Source organism: Carcharodon carcharias, chromosome 4, assembly GCF_017639515.1.
Source record: "Carcharodon carcharias isolate sCarCar2 chromosome 4, sCarCar2.pri, whole genome shotgun sequence".
Taxonomy (NCBI): Eukaryota; Metazoa; Chordata; class Chondrichthyes; order Lamniformes; family Lamnidae; genus Carcharodon; species Carcharodon carcharias.
In genome coordinates, this window is record NC_054470.1 from 158,648,379 (window position 1) to 158,665,963 (window position 17,585).

Sequence of the window (17,585 nt, forward strand, 5' to 3'; positions counted from 1 at the left end):
AATTGAAAGAATGCCTGATAGTTCAAAGCTATAGCAAAAATAGAGTAACAAATGAATTCAACCTCACCTACAGGGAAAAAAACAAGTAAGCCAACTAAACTGTGACACAAGCATACAAAATAAATGTCTACACTTAGCACCTGTAGCTACAATATCTAACTGCTCCTTTATCTGGTGACCAAACCAAACTTCGGAATTTTCAAAACCTTCAGTAAATTTTATCTCAGTGTTCTCTGCTCCAGTGGAAATAATCCAAGTAGTTGAAGTGCAAAGAAAATATGTGTTCTTAAAAGAGAGAGAATTTGATTTCTTTTCCTCTGCAAAAACATGGCAGAGTTTGGAAACTAAGTAGAATTGGAAAAATGAAATTTTTGCTGCACCATTCCCTGTCGCCAGAAGGCCATCCTCCAGAATTATTTCACTACAAAACCCAAGAGTAGCAATATATGCATCAAAGGCAAATCTGACATTTAAATTAAGTCTGGTTTGCTACATACCATCCGATCAGACTCAAAAGGAATTGAAGAATCTGAGGCTGCAGGAATAGGAGCAACCAAACTTCCAGCGGCTTGGGATACAGAGACAGAACTGTGATCTGGATCATCTCTTCTGTGCATAGACTCTGACTCTCCTGTTTTGGAAAAGAAATGTACAATTGAAATTTGCCCTTGCGTATGAGTGCAAAACAACAATGATTCATACAACTAAACATTTTTTTTGAGTTACAGATGTGAGAATTATGTATGATCCCTTACAAAGGTGTATGGAGATAATCCCGTACCCTGGGGAGGCGAGGGGGTGGAAATAATAAAGTACAAAATTTGTGGTCTTGGGTATGGGGTGGATGGACGGGTGTGGGTGGGAAACTTATTGCTAATTAGTTGTCAGATCATTAAGTGTAACGATACTATGAAATATCATTCTGGTTATTATAATGAAACAGGTTTAACATTTGTGCCTTCATTCTTTCCCTTTCCAGGTGAATTAGCCCAGTTAACACCCATTCCTGAAACAATTCCTCCTCCAGTCAACTGTGCAACATAGCATTTCAGACAATAAGCAAATCTTACAATAACAAGTACCTAAGCTGTAAATTACCACAATTATGGTGATCAGGGTAAAATTTGCCTAAGTAAAATATTACATTCTTACTGCTTGGCATTGTGAAGGATCACAAGGGCTGCTATACTGATATTTACATAAGAACAAAAATAGGGGTAGAGTAGGCTTGAGCCTGCTCTGCCCTGCAAACATAATGGCTGATCTTCAACCATAACATTCTTCTGGGGGACGGTGATCAGCTAGAGGTCATTAGGTAGGAAAAAGGATGAGGTCCTGAAAGCAGATTTTAAGGAGCTATGAAGGAGATTGAAAAGCAGGACCTCTAAAGCAGTAATCTCAGGATTACACCCTGTCCCACGTGTTAGTGAGCACAGAAATAGGAGAATTGAGCGACTGAACACGTGGCTGGAAAGCTTGTGTAGGAGGGAGGGTATCAGATTTGAGGCATTGGGGCCGGTTCTGGGGAAGGTGGAATCTGTAAAAGCCAGATGATCTACACCTGAACAGGACCAGAATGAATATCCTTGTGGAGAGGTTTGTTAGTGCTGTTGGGGAGGGTTTAAACTCGATTGGCAGGGGGATGGGAACCTGACAGCAGATTCAGAGAGGACAAATTCAGAGCAGGGAGCAGGAGACAGAAAATTAGGAGTGACTTTGAAAGACAGAAGAAGCAATGGTTAAAAAACTTACAGCACAGGAATTTGTCAGTGTTAAAAAGGTATATATTTAAACACAAGGAGTATGGTAAATAAAGCAGATGAGCAGAGGGCATAGGTAGACACATGGCAACATTATATCATTGCTATTACGGAAGTGTCTCATCCCTGGAACCATTCTCGTAAACCTCTTCTGCATTCTCTCTAATGAGTTCATTTCCTTCCTATCATTTGGTGCCCAGAACTGTACACAATACTTCAGCTGAGGTCTAACCAGTGTCTTATACAAGTTCATCATAACCTCCCTGCTGTTGTACTCTACGCATCTATTCATGAAGCCTAGGATACTGTATGCTTTAGAAACAGCTCTCTCTACCTGTCCTGCCACCTTTAATGACTTATGTAAGTATACACCCAGGTCTCTCTGCTCCTGCACACCTTTTCAAATAGTATCCTTTATTTTATACTGTCTCTCGATGTTCTTCATACCAAAGTGCATTACCTTATAGTTCTCTGCATTAAACTTCATCCGCCACCTATCTGCCCACTCTACCAACGTGTCAATGTCCTTTTGAAGTTCTACACTGTCCTCCTCACAGTTTACAATTCTCCCAAGTTTTGCATTGTCCTCAAACTTTGAAATTATCCCCTGCACACCAAGGTCTAGATTATTTATATATATCAGGAAAAGCAAGGGTCCCAATACTGACCCTTGGGGAACTCCACTACAAACCTTTTGCCAGCCCAAAAAATACCCATTAACCATTATTCTCTGCTTCCTATCCTTCAGCCAATTTAGTATCCATGTTGCTACTGTCCCTTTTATTCCAAGACTTATAACTTTCCACAAGTCTGTTGTGTGGCACTGTATCGAACGCCTTTTGGAAGTCCATATACACCAGAACAATGGCCTTACCCTCATCAACCATCTGTTACCTCTTCAATAAACTCCAGTGAGTTAATGAAACACAATTTTCCTTTAACAAATCCATGCTGACTCTTCTGAATCAATCTGCATTTTCCCATGTGACTTAAGTCTATCTCGAATAGTTGTTATTAGAAGTTTCCCGACCACTGAAATTAAACTGACTGGTCTGTAATTGCAGGGCAGATATTTGCAACCCTTTTTTGAACAAGGGCGTAACGTTTGCAATTCTCCAGTCCTCTGGCCCCTCTCCCGAATCCAGGGAACATTGAAAGATTATTGCTAGTGCCTCTGCAATTTCCATTCTCACTTCCTTCAATATTCTTGGATGCATCTCATCCGGTCCCAGTGCCTTATCAACTTTAAGTACCGACAGTTTATCTAATACCTCTTCCTTATCAATTTTAAACCCCTTCTGGTGTCTGAGTTTCCTCCTTTTGTCATCATGGCCTGGGCAGTATCTACCTCATAGGTACAGACAGATGCAAAGTATTCCTTTAACACCTCAGATATGCCCCTTGCCTGTGCATAATTAATTAATCAATGACCCCTTTTTGGTCCCTAATTGGCCCCACTCCTCTTTTTACCACCCTTTTACTATTGTTGATGTGCTGATAGAATACTTTGGGATTTCCTTTTATGTTAGCTGCCAGTCTTTTTTTCATAATCACTCTTTGCTTCTTGTATTTGTTTCATCACATCCATTCTGAATTCAGCTGGATTCTCAATTGTATTTGCTACCTGACACCTGTCATAAGCACACTTTTTCTTCTTTAACTTAATTCCTATCTCCAATCTTCACTAGATACAGATGAGGTACCAGGGGATTGGAGGTCTGAACATTGTACCATTATTTAAAAAGGGTGCAAGGGATAGGCCAAATAATTACGAGCTCAGTGATGGATCCCTTGCTGTTTGTTGTATATGTTAATGATTTAGACTTAAATGTGGGAAGCATGATTGGGAAATTTGCAGCTGACAAAAATTGGCCGTGTAGTTGATAGTGAAGATAATAGCTGTGGACTCCAGAATGATATCAATATTTTAGTTGAGCGGGCAGAGAAGTGGCAAATGGAATTCAATCTGGAAAAGTGTGAGGTAATGCATTTGGGGAGGGCAAACAAAGCAAAGGAATACTCAAAAAACGGGAAGTTATTGAGAGGGGTAGAGCAAGTGAAAGACGTTGGAGTGCATGTCCATAGGTCCCTGCAGGTGTCAGCACAGGTGGATAAGTTGGTAAAGAAAACATATAGAATGCTTTCCTTTATTGGATGAGGTACAGAATACAAAAGCAGGGCTGTAATGCTGGAACTGTATAAAATGCTGGTTAGGCCACAACTGGTATTTTGTGTACAGTTCTGGTTGCATAATTACAGGAAGGACATAATTGAGAGAGTGCAGAGAAGGTTTACAAGCATGCTGCCAGGGCTTGAAAATTGCAGCCATGGGGAAAGATTGGATAGGCCAGGGTTGCTTTCCTTAGAAGAGGCAGCTGAGGAGTGACTTAATTGAGAAGATTATGAGGGGACTAGATAGAGTAGACAGGAAAGACCTGTTGCCCCTAGCACAGAGAGGTTAATTACCAGGGGGCACAGATTTAAGGTGACTGGTAGAAGGATTAGAGGGGGCATGAGGAACAACTTCTTCACCCAGAGGGTAGTGGCTATCTGGAATTCACTGCCTGGTTTGGTGGTGCAGGCAGAAGCCCTCAACTCATATAAGAGGTACCTGGAACCGCACCTGAAGTACTGTAACCTGCAAGGCTACGGACCAGGTGCTGGAAGGTGGGATTAGAATGGGCAGCAAGTTTTTTATTTTCTCTTTTTTCAGCTGAATAGCCTCTTTTTGTGTCGTGACTTTTCTATGGTTCTATGGATAACTCTGTTTTCCCATCTGATCTCATATCCCTCAATTTCCTTAGAGTTCAAACATCTATTAAACTCATCTTTGAATATATGTATCAGCCAAGCATAGAGAGCTCCTGGGGGTAAAGAATTCCAAAGAATCACAAGCTAAGTGAAGGAATTTCTCATCTCATTCCTAAAAGGCTGACCCCTTTTTCTGAGGCTATACCATCTAGTTCTAAACTATCAAGTCAAGGGAAACAGTCTTTCAGCATTTAACCAGTCAAACCCTTTGAGAATTTAGTATGTTTAATCAAGATCACCACTCAATCTTCTAAAAACATGTGCATCAAACGCATCCTGCAGGATAATGGCTACCCTGATCAAATCATTTCTTCTTGTATATCAGGCCCTCTCATGAACGGACCTAAGGCTGTCATTTTAGGCCCTAAAAAGTACCCAGTCTACAACAGGTTACCCTGGAAGGGCAAGGTATCTCAAAAATTTGAGCAATTTTAGGGGAGGCAGTGGCATAGTGGTACTGTCACTGAACTAATAATCCAAAGATCCAGGGTAATGCTCTGGAGACCCGGATTTGAATCCCAGCACGGCAGGTGGTAGAATTAGAATTCAATAAAAAAATGAAACCATTGTCAATTGTCAGAAAAAATCTCATCTGGTTCACTAATGCCCTTTAAGAAAGGAAGTCTGCTACCCTTACCCTGGTTTGGCTTACATGTGACTCCACTGACAGCAATGTAGTTGACTCTTAAAAGCCCTAGCAAGTCACTGAGTTGTATCAAACCGCTACAAAGTCAGTAAAAAGGAAAGAAACCGGACGGACCACCCAGCATCGATCTAGGCACTGGAAACGACAACGCCAATCTCTGCCCTGTCGACCCTGCAAGGTCCTCCTTACTAGCATCTGGGGGCTTGTGCAAAATTGGGAGAGCTTTATAACAGACTATTCCATCAACAGTTGTACTCATGGAACCATACTTTGCAGATAACGTTCCAGACACCACAATCACCAAACTGGGATATGTCCTGTGCCACTGGCAGGACAGACCCAGCAGAGGTGGCAGCACAGTGGTATACAGTCTGGAGGGAGTTGCCCTGGGAGTCCTCAACATCGACTCCAGACCTCTAAGTCTCAAGACATCAGGTCACATTGGCAAGGAAGCCTCCAGCTATTACTACATACAGCACCCCACTCAACTGATGAATCAGTACTCCCCCAAGTTGAACACCACTTGGGGGAAACACTGAGGGTGGCAAGGAAGCAGAATGTAGTCTGGATGGGGGGGCTCCAACATGCATCACAAGAGTGGCTCAGTAGCACTGTAGAGACCAGTAGTCCTAAAGCATAAAGCTGCAAGACTGGGTCTACGGCAGATGGTGAGGGAACTAAGAGGAGGGAAAACATACTTTACTTCATCCTCACCAAACTGCCTGCCACAGATGCATCTGTCCATGACAGTACTGGTAGGAGTGACCACTACACAGTCCTTGTGGAGACATGAGGATACCCTCTCTTGTATTATGTGACACTACCATTCTGCTAAATTGAATAATTTTGAACAGATCTAGCTCCTCAAAACTAGGCAACCATGAGGTGCTGTGGGCCAACAGCAACAGTAGGATTGTACTCAACAACAATCTGTAACCTCATGGCCTGCATATCCCCCACTTTATCATTATCACCAAACCAGGGGATCAACACTGGTTCAATCAAGAGCGTATGCCAGTAGCAGCATCAGACATACCTAAAAATGAGGGAGCTTCACCAGGTTGATACAACACAAGACTACTTGAGTGCCAAACAGCATAAGCAGCAAGCGACAGACAGAGTTAAGTGATTCCACAACCACTAGGTTAGACAAAGGAAAGCCAATTGACGTTATCTACTTGGACTTCCAGAGGGCCTTTGACAAGGTGCCGCAAGGGAGGCTGCTCAGAAAGATAAGAGCCCAGGGTGTTAGAAGCAAGGTACTAGCATGGATAGAAGATTGGCTGTCTGTCAAGAGGCAAGAGTGGGGTTAAGGGGGTCCTTCTCAGGATGGTGGCCGGTGACTAGTGGAGTCCTGCAGGGGTCAGTGTGGGACCACAACTTTTCACTTTATACGTTAATGATCTAGATGATGGAACTGAGGGCATCCAGGCTAAGTTTGCAGATGATACAAAGATAGGTGGAGGGACAGGTAGTATTGAGGAGGCGGGGAGGCTGCAGAAGGATTTGGACAGGTTAGGAGAATGGGCAAAGAAGTGGCAAATGGAATACAACGTGGGGAAGTGTGAGGTCATGCACTTTGGTAGGAAGAATATAGGCATAGACTATTTTCTAAATGGGGAGAGAATTCAGAAATCTGCAGTGCAAAGGGACTTGGGAGTCCTAGTCCAGGATTCTCTTAAGGTTAAATTGCAGGTTGAGTCGGTAGTTAGGAAGGCAAATGCAATGTTGGCATTTATTTCGAGAGGACTAGAATATAAAAGCAGGGATGTGCTGCTGAGGCTTTATAAGGCTCTGGTCAGACCACATTTAGAATATTGTGAGCAATTTTGGGCCCCGTATCTCAGGAAGGATGTTCTGGCCCTGGAGAAGGTCCAGAGGAGGTTCACGAGAACGATTCCAGGAATGAAAGGCTTAGCATATGAGGAACGTTTGAGGACTCTGGGGTCTATACTCGATGGAATTTAGAAGGATGAGGGGGGATCTGATTGAAACTTACAGAATACTGAAAGGCCTGGATAGAGAGGATGTGGAGAAGATGTTTCCATTAGTAGGAGAGACTAGGATCCGAGGGCACAGCCTCAGAGTAAAGGGAAGACCTTTTAGAACAGAGATGAGGAGAAACTTCTTTAGCCAGAGAGTGGTGAATCTATGGAATTCATTGCCACAGAAGGCTGTGGAGGCCAGGTCATTGAGTGTTTTTTAGACCGAGATAGATAGGTTTTTGATTGATAAGGGGATCAAAAGTTACGGGGAGAAGGCGGGAGAATGGGATTGAGAAACATATCAGCCATGATTGAATGGCAGAGCATACTCAATGGGCCGAATGGCCTAATTTCTGCTCCTATATCTTATGGTCTTATGATCTAAGTGTGTCACGGGTTGCAGAGAGATTTATAAGGGCAACAAGCTTGGAAACATTAACCCGAGTCCATTCATCTAAGTCATTAATATAAGTTGTACAGTAAATAGCTGTTCCACAGATGTAGCTGTGAACAAATAGGTTTGATGCATTAGATATTACAGGAAATCCTTCCTGTACTAAAAATTCCCACATTAAAATGAATAAATTTCATTTTGAAAAAAATTAAAGGAATATCCACAAAGATGGACATCAGCACCTAGAAATAGAAAAGAATAATATGAACAAAGTAGTGAGAGTGTTGGATGGTACAAGGGTGTAGCACCATATTAGATTGGAGCAGACCAAGGAGGATGAGAAACACAAAGGCAGGATTACAGCGCATGTATGTAAACACACAAAGTATTGTGAATAAGGTTGGTGAGCTGCAAGCATAAATTGCCATGTAGGATTATGATGTAGTGGTAATTGTGCAAACCTGAAACCTAATTAGGAGGACTGGGTACTTAATATCCAAAGGTCAAAGTGTTCAAAAAAAGATAGGGGTGGAAAAAGAGAGGGGTAGGTTGGCAGTACTAATTAGGGAAAACACTGCAGTATTGGAAAAAAGTTGTCCTTGGATGGGGCCCATTTGATTAGAGTTGAGAAGGTGTGATTACAAAGGCTGAGGGCCTTTTTCTGCATGCATATGTAAAATTTGCCAATGATACAAAACTTGGAGGTGTAGCTGTCAGCGAGGATGATGCCACTTAGCTGCAACAGGATACAGATAGGCTAGAAAAACGGGCAGACAAGTGGCACATGGAATTTAATACAGAGAAATGTAAGGTGATGAATTTTGGAAGAAAAATAGGGAGCAACAATATAGACTAATGGTACAGTTCTAAAGAGTTCTAAAGGACAGATGGACCAAGGAGCTCACATGCATAGATCTTTGAAGCTGGCAGATAGTTATCAAACAAATGGGGTCTTGGGCTTCATAAATAAAGGTATTGAGTACAAAAACAGGAAAGTTATGCTGAATCTGTATAAAGGTCTGGTTAGGCCAGAACTTACACCAAGAGTATTGTCCCCAATTTTGGTCACCATACTTTAAGAAAAGGGTTCTAGAGAGGGTGTAGAGGAGATTTACCAGAATGGTTCCAGATATGAGGGATTTTAGCTATACAGTTAGGTGGGAGAAGCTGGTATTGTTCTTCTTGGAGCACAGAAGATGGAGGGGAGATTTGAAAGAGGTGTACGAGATTATGACAGATTTACATAAAATAGACAAAGAAGAGTTGTTACCATTAGCTGATGGTATGTGGACTAGGAGACACAGATTTAAGATTTTGGGCAAGAGTTGCAGGGGAGGAATGCAAGGAAGAGCTTTTTTAAAAAAAAACACGGTGAATGGTAACCTGGAACACACTGCCTATGAGAAAGATGGAAGCGGAGATGATGAATGATTTCAAAAATAAGTTGGATTGAGCACTTGAGGAAAAATAAACGTGCAAGGCCAGAGTTGGAGAGGGGGAATAGAACTGATTGGGTTGCTCTACAAAAATCCAGGCATGGGCTCTATGGGCTAAATGACCTCCTATTCTGCAGTAATGACTGTAAGAGAGTAATTGCATTTGTTTATGGCAGAAATAGGTTTGATAATTTTTCATTGCATCATTTACTGGTGAACTGTCAAATGGTCACAATATCACTGGTACAGATGAAATATAAGCGCATTTTTTTCATAAAACTCTTTCTGGAATAATCTTTTGACATTATAATTGTGTCAGAAAACCCTTCAATAAAGCATGATCAGCAAACAAGGAAAATGCTGGTACAAGATTTGTTGGGCACAAGAGAACAAGTGAATTTTAAAAACAGTTACTTAACATTGGTAGTCTTGTTCATTCTATGAATGAAGATCAGTCTTCATATATAAAATAGTCTCAAAGTTGAAAGTTTCTCAAAGGAGAAACTTTCAATTAGGTCTTCAAATGTTCACACCAGGCCAAGTACCCCTGCTAAATCACAGCTTACTTTGAGTTACACCCAAAGATTCTGTACATATTTATGCACATATTTAACTGAAATATGCCAATCTAATTTTGTACTCCTGGCTATTTGGTTATAAATCAACAGTAACAAAACAGCAGCAAAATTATTTAAAGTATAAATTTGTAGCATAGGAACATAACATTACAAAAGTGTATAAAACAAACTCAAAGGTAACAAGAGCAAACTTATTCAGAAAGGGACAAGGTGGAGAATTCAGAAGCTTTGTAAATGGAGATTGCGTTCAACTCAAAATAATAAAGAAAATCTGAATTGAGGATAATTTACTTTTCAAACCTCATCTTTTAAAAATTATCCTGAACCTTGGGATCCTATAAATCACTATTTCTCAACTCTTTCCTACAATAACTCCTATGATAATGTCCCCAGTATGGAATAAGCAAAAGTTTGGACAAAGGAAAAATTAATTGCACCAGTTTTTCAAGAACTATGATTTGTACCCTTAATGTTAAGGAGAGATGGCAAGTATTAGACAAAAGTTATGTGGCTACATCCAACAAAAAGATAAATATCTAACTGTCAAGCAGATGGTTTTGAAAGAACTTGAATACTAAATGTCTTTCAATAGAAATGCGGCACAGGTGAAACACAAAAAGAATAAAGATCAGTAATGTTAAAAGGAGGCTCATCCTTAGCATGAGAAGTGCCAGGTGTCTCCAGGAACATGGGTGACTGATGTCAGGTCAGGGCTGATGATCTAGTAAATGAGTGCGGGAATAAAACAATATAATTACAGCCTATGTTGGAATCATACACTCTAGACTGCAGCTCTTCAAAATAATTTCAGTATATTTGGCAGAAAGGCCAAAAATGCCCAACCAGGCAGAATTTCCTTCTGTATGTGCTACATTTTCAGTGAGACAGACTAAGATAAAAGATATCAACTCCTGTTTATGTTTCTACAGGACTGACGTGCCCTTTGGACAAGAGAAAGTTTGTACCAACTTCAAAGGCTACAACTTGAGCAAAGTACCACTTGAAAATGATTGATATAGACTTATACTGGGATTTTTCAAATAGGAGTACTGGAGAAGGAGGCCAGTAGATATGTTTGAGAGAGCCAGGAAAATTTAGATAGAATGCACTATTGTACAGGAAGTCAACACTGAATCAAAAACAATCACAGATAAGGCAAAGAACAAACCATAAACTTAAACTAGGCAAAGATGAGAGGATAAAGATGTCATGCAAAAATAGTTTTAAGGGTTAATGTAAAGACCAATCAGAAAATGAACATTTGGTTGGCGAGTGAAAAAGAAATGGGATGCGCTGTGTACCTCACTTTGACATCATGGGAAAGAATGACAACAGGGGACTATTCAATGAATTTAGATTTTATTACAGTGAGGATGTTAGAATAAAGAAATAAAGAATGGGAAAATTTATTCACAGGAGAAACTAGAGTGGTAATGTAGAGAATTGGATTGGGTTAGCTAGGCACTGGCAGCTTAGGAGAAGAATTTTTAAACAGCTGTTTGGAATTATACATTCTGCTGCACATAAACATGCTTGTTCTATAAAGCCAACCCACTGTGGAAACAGTGTCCTTTTCAAATCGATATAACTGCCCTGCAGATGATTTTTAGCTGAATCCATCACTCAACAGTACAAAATGTGATTCAATAGCATTTACAACACCACCCTTAATGTAAGTGTTTATTTAAATCCATCAATTCCATTTAAATATGAGAGATCAAAATTATACTAAAGTTTTTCATGGAGCTTTAATGATTTAAGCAACTGAAATGTAGTATGCACTGCCTGTTTAGTTAGTATTTCATCTTCGGAGCTGAACTGAAGATTTCAGTGAATTGGTTCCAAAAATAAATCTTCGTGGTCAAAATAAATCTCAGAATCTCAATAGCAGCAATTATTCCCATAATTCACTGAAAACCAACCTGTAAAATTAATATTCTTCCTAACTGTAGATTTAGTGATCAAATTTGAAGCAAAGATCAAAATTTTAAACTAATGGTAAATTTAGTGGCCTTTCTTCAGATATCAAACCAATAATTTGATACATCCGGGCAGTCAATTAGAGCATAAAATGTTTTGTCAAAAAGTTTTAAAAGTTGCTATCCTTGAGTTTTCTCTTTATACAGGAGGTGGGGGTGGAAGATGCTGGGTCTCTTCCCAAGGGTCAACTGGATCACAAATTCATACAGCAGAGAGAGACCATTTGCCCACTGTGTTTGTATCAACTCTTTGAAAGAACTACCCAATTTGTTCCATTCTCCGGTTCTTCCTCATAGGCCTACAAATTTTCATCCACTCATATTAATTATTTATCCAATTCCCTTTTGAAATTTGTTACTAAATCTACTTTTGTCATCTTTTCTGGCAGTGCATTCTAGATATCTCGCTAGTTAAAAAACATTACTTATAATTTCCACCTCTGATCTTTTGCCAATTATTTGAAATCTGTGCCCTCAGATTGATTTCCTGGTGTTGAAAAATGATCAAAATAGAAGTTAGCTGGGGAAATGCCATACCAAGGAAAACAAATGCAGGCGGTAGTCATATTCTGGAATTTGATCAAAATTTCAGATGGGGAGGGAAAAAGATGGCAGGAGGCAAAGTGGATTAAAAAGGTAGAGGAGCTAAAAGTTGTAGGGACTCGGCTTTTGCTGAGGAGTGTAAAAGGGTTGAGTAGCAGCCTAATTTAAGCATGGTCTATTGAAGGGTATTAGTTCTGCAGTGCTGGTGTCAATATTGCCATTACAGGCAAGGTTGAAAGTAGGGAGTACAGCAAAGCTTGTGGAACATTTATGATCTGTTGTGCTTACCAGAAGAGGTCAATTCCAATAGAGAGGGAGTGGGAAGCTTAACCACAATTTCATTCTTCAACCAATTTTGAGGCTCCTGAACTATTCAAGCCGAAGGCTTTTTCTTGTTCCAATTTTCTCATGGGACACAATCCAGGTTATTTTCTTTATAGGATGATTTTATGACTTGGCAGGGAGCTTCATCTGCTGAGTGTTCAGGAGAAATTGAGGTATGCATAATGGATAATTTTTTGACATCAGTGGCTAGGGCAGTGAGAGCTCAAATTTAAATCCCAGTGGATAAGATTCCTTGCCTGCAGCCAAAGTTAAAAGTTACCCCATACTCCACTCCAGTATGCCTTTTACTTAGCATCATAGCTTCAACATGTTGCCCACCGTGTCACCATTTCTTCTCCTGAGATCATGTAAAACAGGCATCTAGTGATGGCAATGGAGATATAGTGCTCATTAACATGCAGTACCATGGAATGTGAAAAGCATGTCAGGATTAAATTCAATAGTCCAGTCACTTTCTCAGAGCCAAGCCAGCTGAACTGTAAAGCTGGATGCAAGTCTAAAAAAGTCATACTTGACCACTTCCAAAAATATAAACTAAGTTACACAATTTTAAAGGGATAGCAGGAATAGACACTTAGGGGCTCACATACACAAACTTTAAAGGTGGTAGGACAAAAGAAGGTAGTTTTTTTTAAAAAAAGGATTTTAGGTTTAAAATATAGGCAGAGAATACAAAAGCAAGGAAGTTATACTAGACCTTTATAAATCACTGGTTAGGCCTTAACCGGACTATTGTCTCAAATTCTGCCGCTTTGTCGGTGGAGCAGGGGATGCAACACTAATTGGAAAGCGCTTTTAAACTCAGACCTTTGACACAATGGATCAGCTTTATGGTTATTCTCTGCATTGCTTTAGAGTGTTTGGATCTCTCTCGAGTCCCAGTGACCAGAAATAGACACAGTAGGCATACTGTGGTCCAAGTAAAGTATTATGTAGTTTGATCATGACTTTTCCAACTGTTATTTATTTATTTCACAATTTATTGGTTTTGTTGATTTTGATACTGCATTTGTTGCACTGTTCACTTCAAAGCAATTCATTGTATCTGAAGTGATCTGAAATATTTAAGACATACAAACACTTTATAAATTCTTGTTTCTGCAGAAGTAGGAATCATTGGATAATTATCTATGGATATCACCTTGAAGAAAAGTAGACCTGCTTCCAGGTTAAAGCAATTCAGGTTAACTGTGATATCTGCCAAAAAAGAACTAGTTTTTCTGGTGTTTCTTGTTAAAAAACAAAAGCTATAAACTGTTACACCCATCTGATTGCCAAATAATCAGAATGATAGTTCCAGTTTCCTTTTAGGCAGGTCTGCTGCTCAAAGTCCTGGAAATATAAACCAAGATGAATGGTTAAGATGAATACAATTCTAGCTAGTGTCCAAAATACTCAGGTCTCATTGTCCAATTACACCTAAGTTGGCCCATACCTATTTATGTTGTTTGCTTCTGTCCAGGTTTTGTCTGCAAACCGCAAAATTGTGATATGTACCTGATGGGTTGAACAGTTTACACACTGTTTCCTGCACATATCAAAGTTATTTCTAACACCGATGAAGTATCAGCAATCAAAAAGATACAGGGCCAAATCTTCCAAGGAATGGCAATCACTGTTGGACGCTAAGACGGAACTTTGCATTTTTGACCTAGACTTCCGAACCAGGCCTTATCAGAAGTGTGGAGCATGCCTGGTCTCTGAGTCTTTCCTTGTAATGGAGGATCACTGGGGAAGCCAAGCCATTTTGCTTTTTTACAGCACTAGCTGACTTATTTTGTTAAGTCTTCATTCACTAACAAACTGAAAAGCTTTGGGACACTTAAATAACTTTTCAGTGTGTTAGGGAATGAGGGTGAGTGAGGGCAGGCTGGAGGAAGGGGGTGAGGGGGGAAAAAGAGATCTGGCAGACCAGGGAGGGTGGGGGTGATTTATTGTTTGGTTGTCCAGTTAGTCAAGGTTCTTTTCCTGTCTTATATTCCCTGAGTAACCATTCAGATAACTGATTCGGAACCCTCTGAAGTCTAACTCAAGAGTTGGAGACTTCTTCAGAGAGTCCCGGGAAGCAGCGGAATTGCTAATCAGAAGTTGAAACTTCCTGGGAAATTCCCACGGACTTCCGTGAGGTCCCCGAGTGCACCCTCTGCCCTGCACCCCACCCTTGACTCCCTGCCACGCCATCCCCCGACCTGACCCCCCCGCCCTGCACCGCACACAACATGGCTTCATTGCAATGCCACCCTACCTATGCACCCATGAGTGCCTCACTAACACACTGTAAAGCTATCTAAAATGTTTCAAAGCTCTTCAGTGTGTTAGTAAATGTCCGTCCAGAGACTTAAGAGCTGTGCCATGATATTCAGTACAAATTCAAACCAGGAACTCACATTAGCCTGTGGATGAGATAGAATCAGTAGGGACTGAAAATGAGTGAACAAGACTGCCAACTTGAAAGAAGAAAACTTTGATTAGAAAACAGTTGTGAACAAGGAAAAGAATAAAACCTTTGCCGCAGAACTGAAAATAGACCGCAGAACAAATTGTTGGATTGTAAAACTTCAACTTTTCAATGTGGGAGAAAGATCAGTAAGAAAAGAAAAAGAAAAGGTCCAAAAAAATACACACAGAGTGCTGCAGGGTAACCTGACTTGTACCGAATTCTTAAACAGCACTTGCAATTGATTTTCATGAATGAATGCAGGTGATGCATTTACTTCTGTCCTCCTCCCGTCACCCCCTGTTTTCTTTTACTATTCAAATTGGTGACTTATTCGGATGCATGGCTTTCCAAGCAATAACCTTTCAAAATCAAGTTAAAGTAACTTAATCGTTACCATATAAATAACATTTTGGTACAGTGTGGATTTTTTGTTATCTGTGCAGACATATAAAATGCTAGGATTCTTATAATTACTGACTAATTATGTGATTCCTTCCGTTTTCAGTTCTCTTTGGCAAGCCACTTAAAATCAACTAGGAAAAGGAAATGGCTGACTTTTTGGAATTTTAGAATAATAAATATACATAATTGTATAACAGATTCACTTTATTTACATCCAAAATATCCATCAATTTGGAAAACATTTTCTGCAATTTCCATCAACAAGCTTTCCTACGAGTACTGACCGTGTTCCACTCTTCTGTTTCCATTCTGAAACATACTCATTGCCTCTAGGTTGAGAGCACATACACCACGCATGAATGCCTTTTTCATAGAATCAGTATACTTGTCCTTTTCAGCTGACAACCGTCTTATCTCTGCTCTTGCTCCTTCCAGCTCCTCCTTTGACTAAAATTTCAAATGAAAAGTGATTTGAGAACAAAACAAGACTGCAATTTTCAATAACGCATAATATCTATTTCATCATGCATATTTCAGATCACATTGGTCCAAATGTAATATCAGCTCCCTGCTAAAATTGACTTTTTCAAGTTTCCAAAGTCCTCCGAATGAACTTAAATTAAAATCCCATTATTTTCCTTCAATTTTTTTTTTACTGTACATAAAAAGTGATCCCAAATAAGCATAAAACCACGCAGCTTAGAAACAAAACATGGAACGTTTAACCATTTCCACATTTTTCCTGTAGCATTTCAACTTGCTTTTAAATATGGAAAGCTTTATATCCAAAATTATAACACTGTCCTTGCAGATTTCCCCTTCTAACACATCTTATGAGGAATGGAGGTAATTTTCTTGTGCCCAGGAAACAAACACATTTAATAAATATTTGCATTTCCATTGGCTATGTCACAAAGAATATGCCAACGTGTTAAAGTAGGGATTTTTCAAACATTGGTTTCTGAAACACATTAACCACACCTCTTTCCTTTTCTAGTTTCAAGACAATCTTAGGGCAGGAGTAAGGGGAGGGAAAATCCTATTGTCCCAGCAACATTTCTTGATACCAATTTTCATGGAACAGTTTCGCAGAAATCTTTTATTCTTCTGTGTGGTTGGCTATTGGTGCAAGTTTTAGGTTTGCTTTCCCAATTACCATATACAAATGGCTCCAAAACAAAGAGAGTGGGGAGGGGAATTCTATGAGGGTTTTCTGAAGATTCCAGTAATTTTGGTGGGAGAGCTGGAGAGAATGCTAAAAGGCTGAAAGTTTGGAAATACAAGCTAAAGAACGCATGTAGATGTTTATCCCCTCACCCTGCCAAGATATTTTGCATTAGACACATGTCTTCAGTTGATCAATTACTTGTGTACACAAGAAACCTTTTTTCAAATTGTTCACTGGTACTTACTGCATCAAGCCTTCTCTCGTAATCCCTGGATAACTGGATACAGACCTCCTCGGCACGAGCTTGGCATGCTTTTTCTACTCTCTCTTTCCATTCTGTTTGCATTTCTGACTTCCAAGCTGTACACACTTTCTTCATCAGGCAGAATCTATAATGTCTGTCAGCCAGGGTATTTGCATAAGCCTTGAAGAGATTAATCAGATTTAATTAAATTGTGTTGCAACTGGACAGTAAGGCTACATAGCTTCAGTAAAATTCAAGCCATAAAATTGTCAAATTATTCCCAACTCACTCTCTATAACTTACACTGCTTTATATCACTGGAGTGCATTGAACATGGCACTAACATTTCAGATTAGTTACAGAAGAGCATGGAAATACAACAAATGACGTGTGTTTTGAATGTAAACTGAACTGTCGCACAATTTTATGAACTATTACAATGTTAGTTTCAATTTGGACTTAATTAAGTTAATCCTTTCACTGCTCACCATCACATAACTTGCATCATTTATTTTACATCATTATACAATAAATCAGCCATTCCCCCCCCTCTTTATAGTTTGTTTGTTTTGTGTGTAACAATCCATGTCATGCACCTGATTGTTAAGCTGGGTAAATCCTTTTAGATGCAACATTTCCTCAGGCACAAATTGATTTGAATTGTATAAATAGTTTTTTTTTTACACATAGGAGATAACCAGCTTACACTTCATTCTAAATAAGGCATAATTAACCAGCAATTATATTACAAATCAACGCTGGAATATCATACCCAGCCAGCCCGGGTCAACTAATCTTACAATACTGATGAGCTGAAGGTGAGCAGGCACTTTCAAACTTGCTGCAGCTCTTGC

The 17,585-nt window shown here is 39.8% G+C and overlaps 1 protein-coding gene across 3 annotated transcripts in view; it reads right to left on the reverse strand.

The window, feature by feature from the left end:
- poc5 (POC5 centriolar protein homolog (Chlamydomonas)) overlaps positions 1-17,585 on the reverse strand; it is a 103,415-nt gene that overhangs the window by 29,564 nt on the left and 56,266 nt on the right. For all 3 annotated transcript variants that reach the window (XM_041186205.1, XM_041186204.1, XM_041186206.1), the window contains 3 exons: positions 16,732-16,911; positions 15,604-15,766; positions 498-631 (listed from right to left, as the gene is read on the reverse strand). In XM_041186205.1, the coding sequence (XP_041042139.1) occupies positions 498-631; positions 15,604-15,766; positions 16,732-16,911 (477 nt within the window). The remainder of the gene's footprint in view (positions 1-497; positions 632-15,603; positions 15,767-16,731; positions 16,912-17,585) is intronic.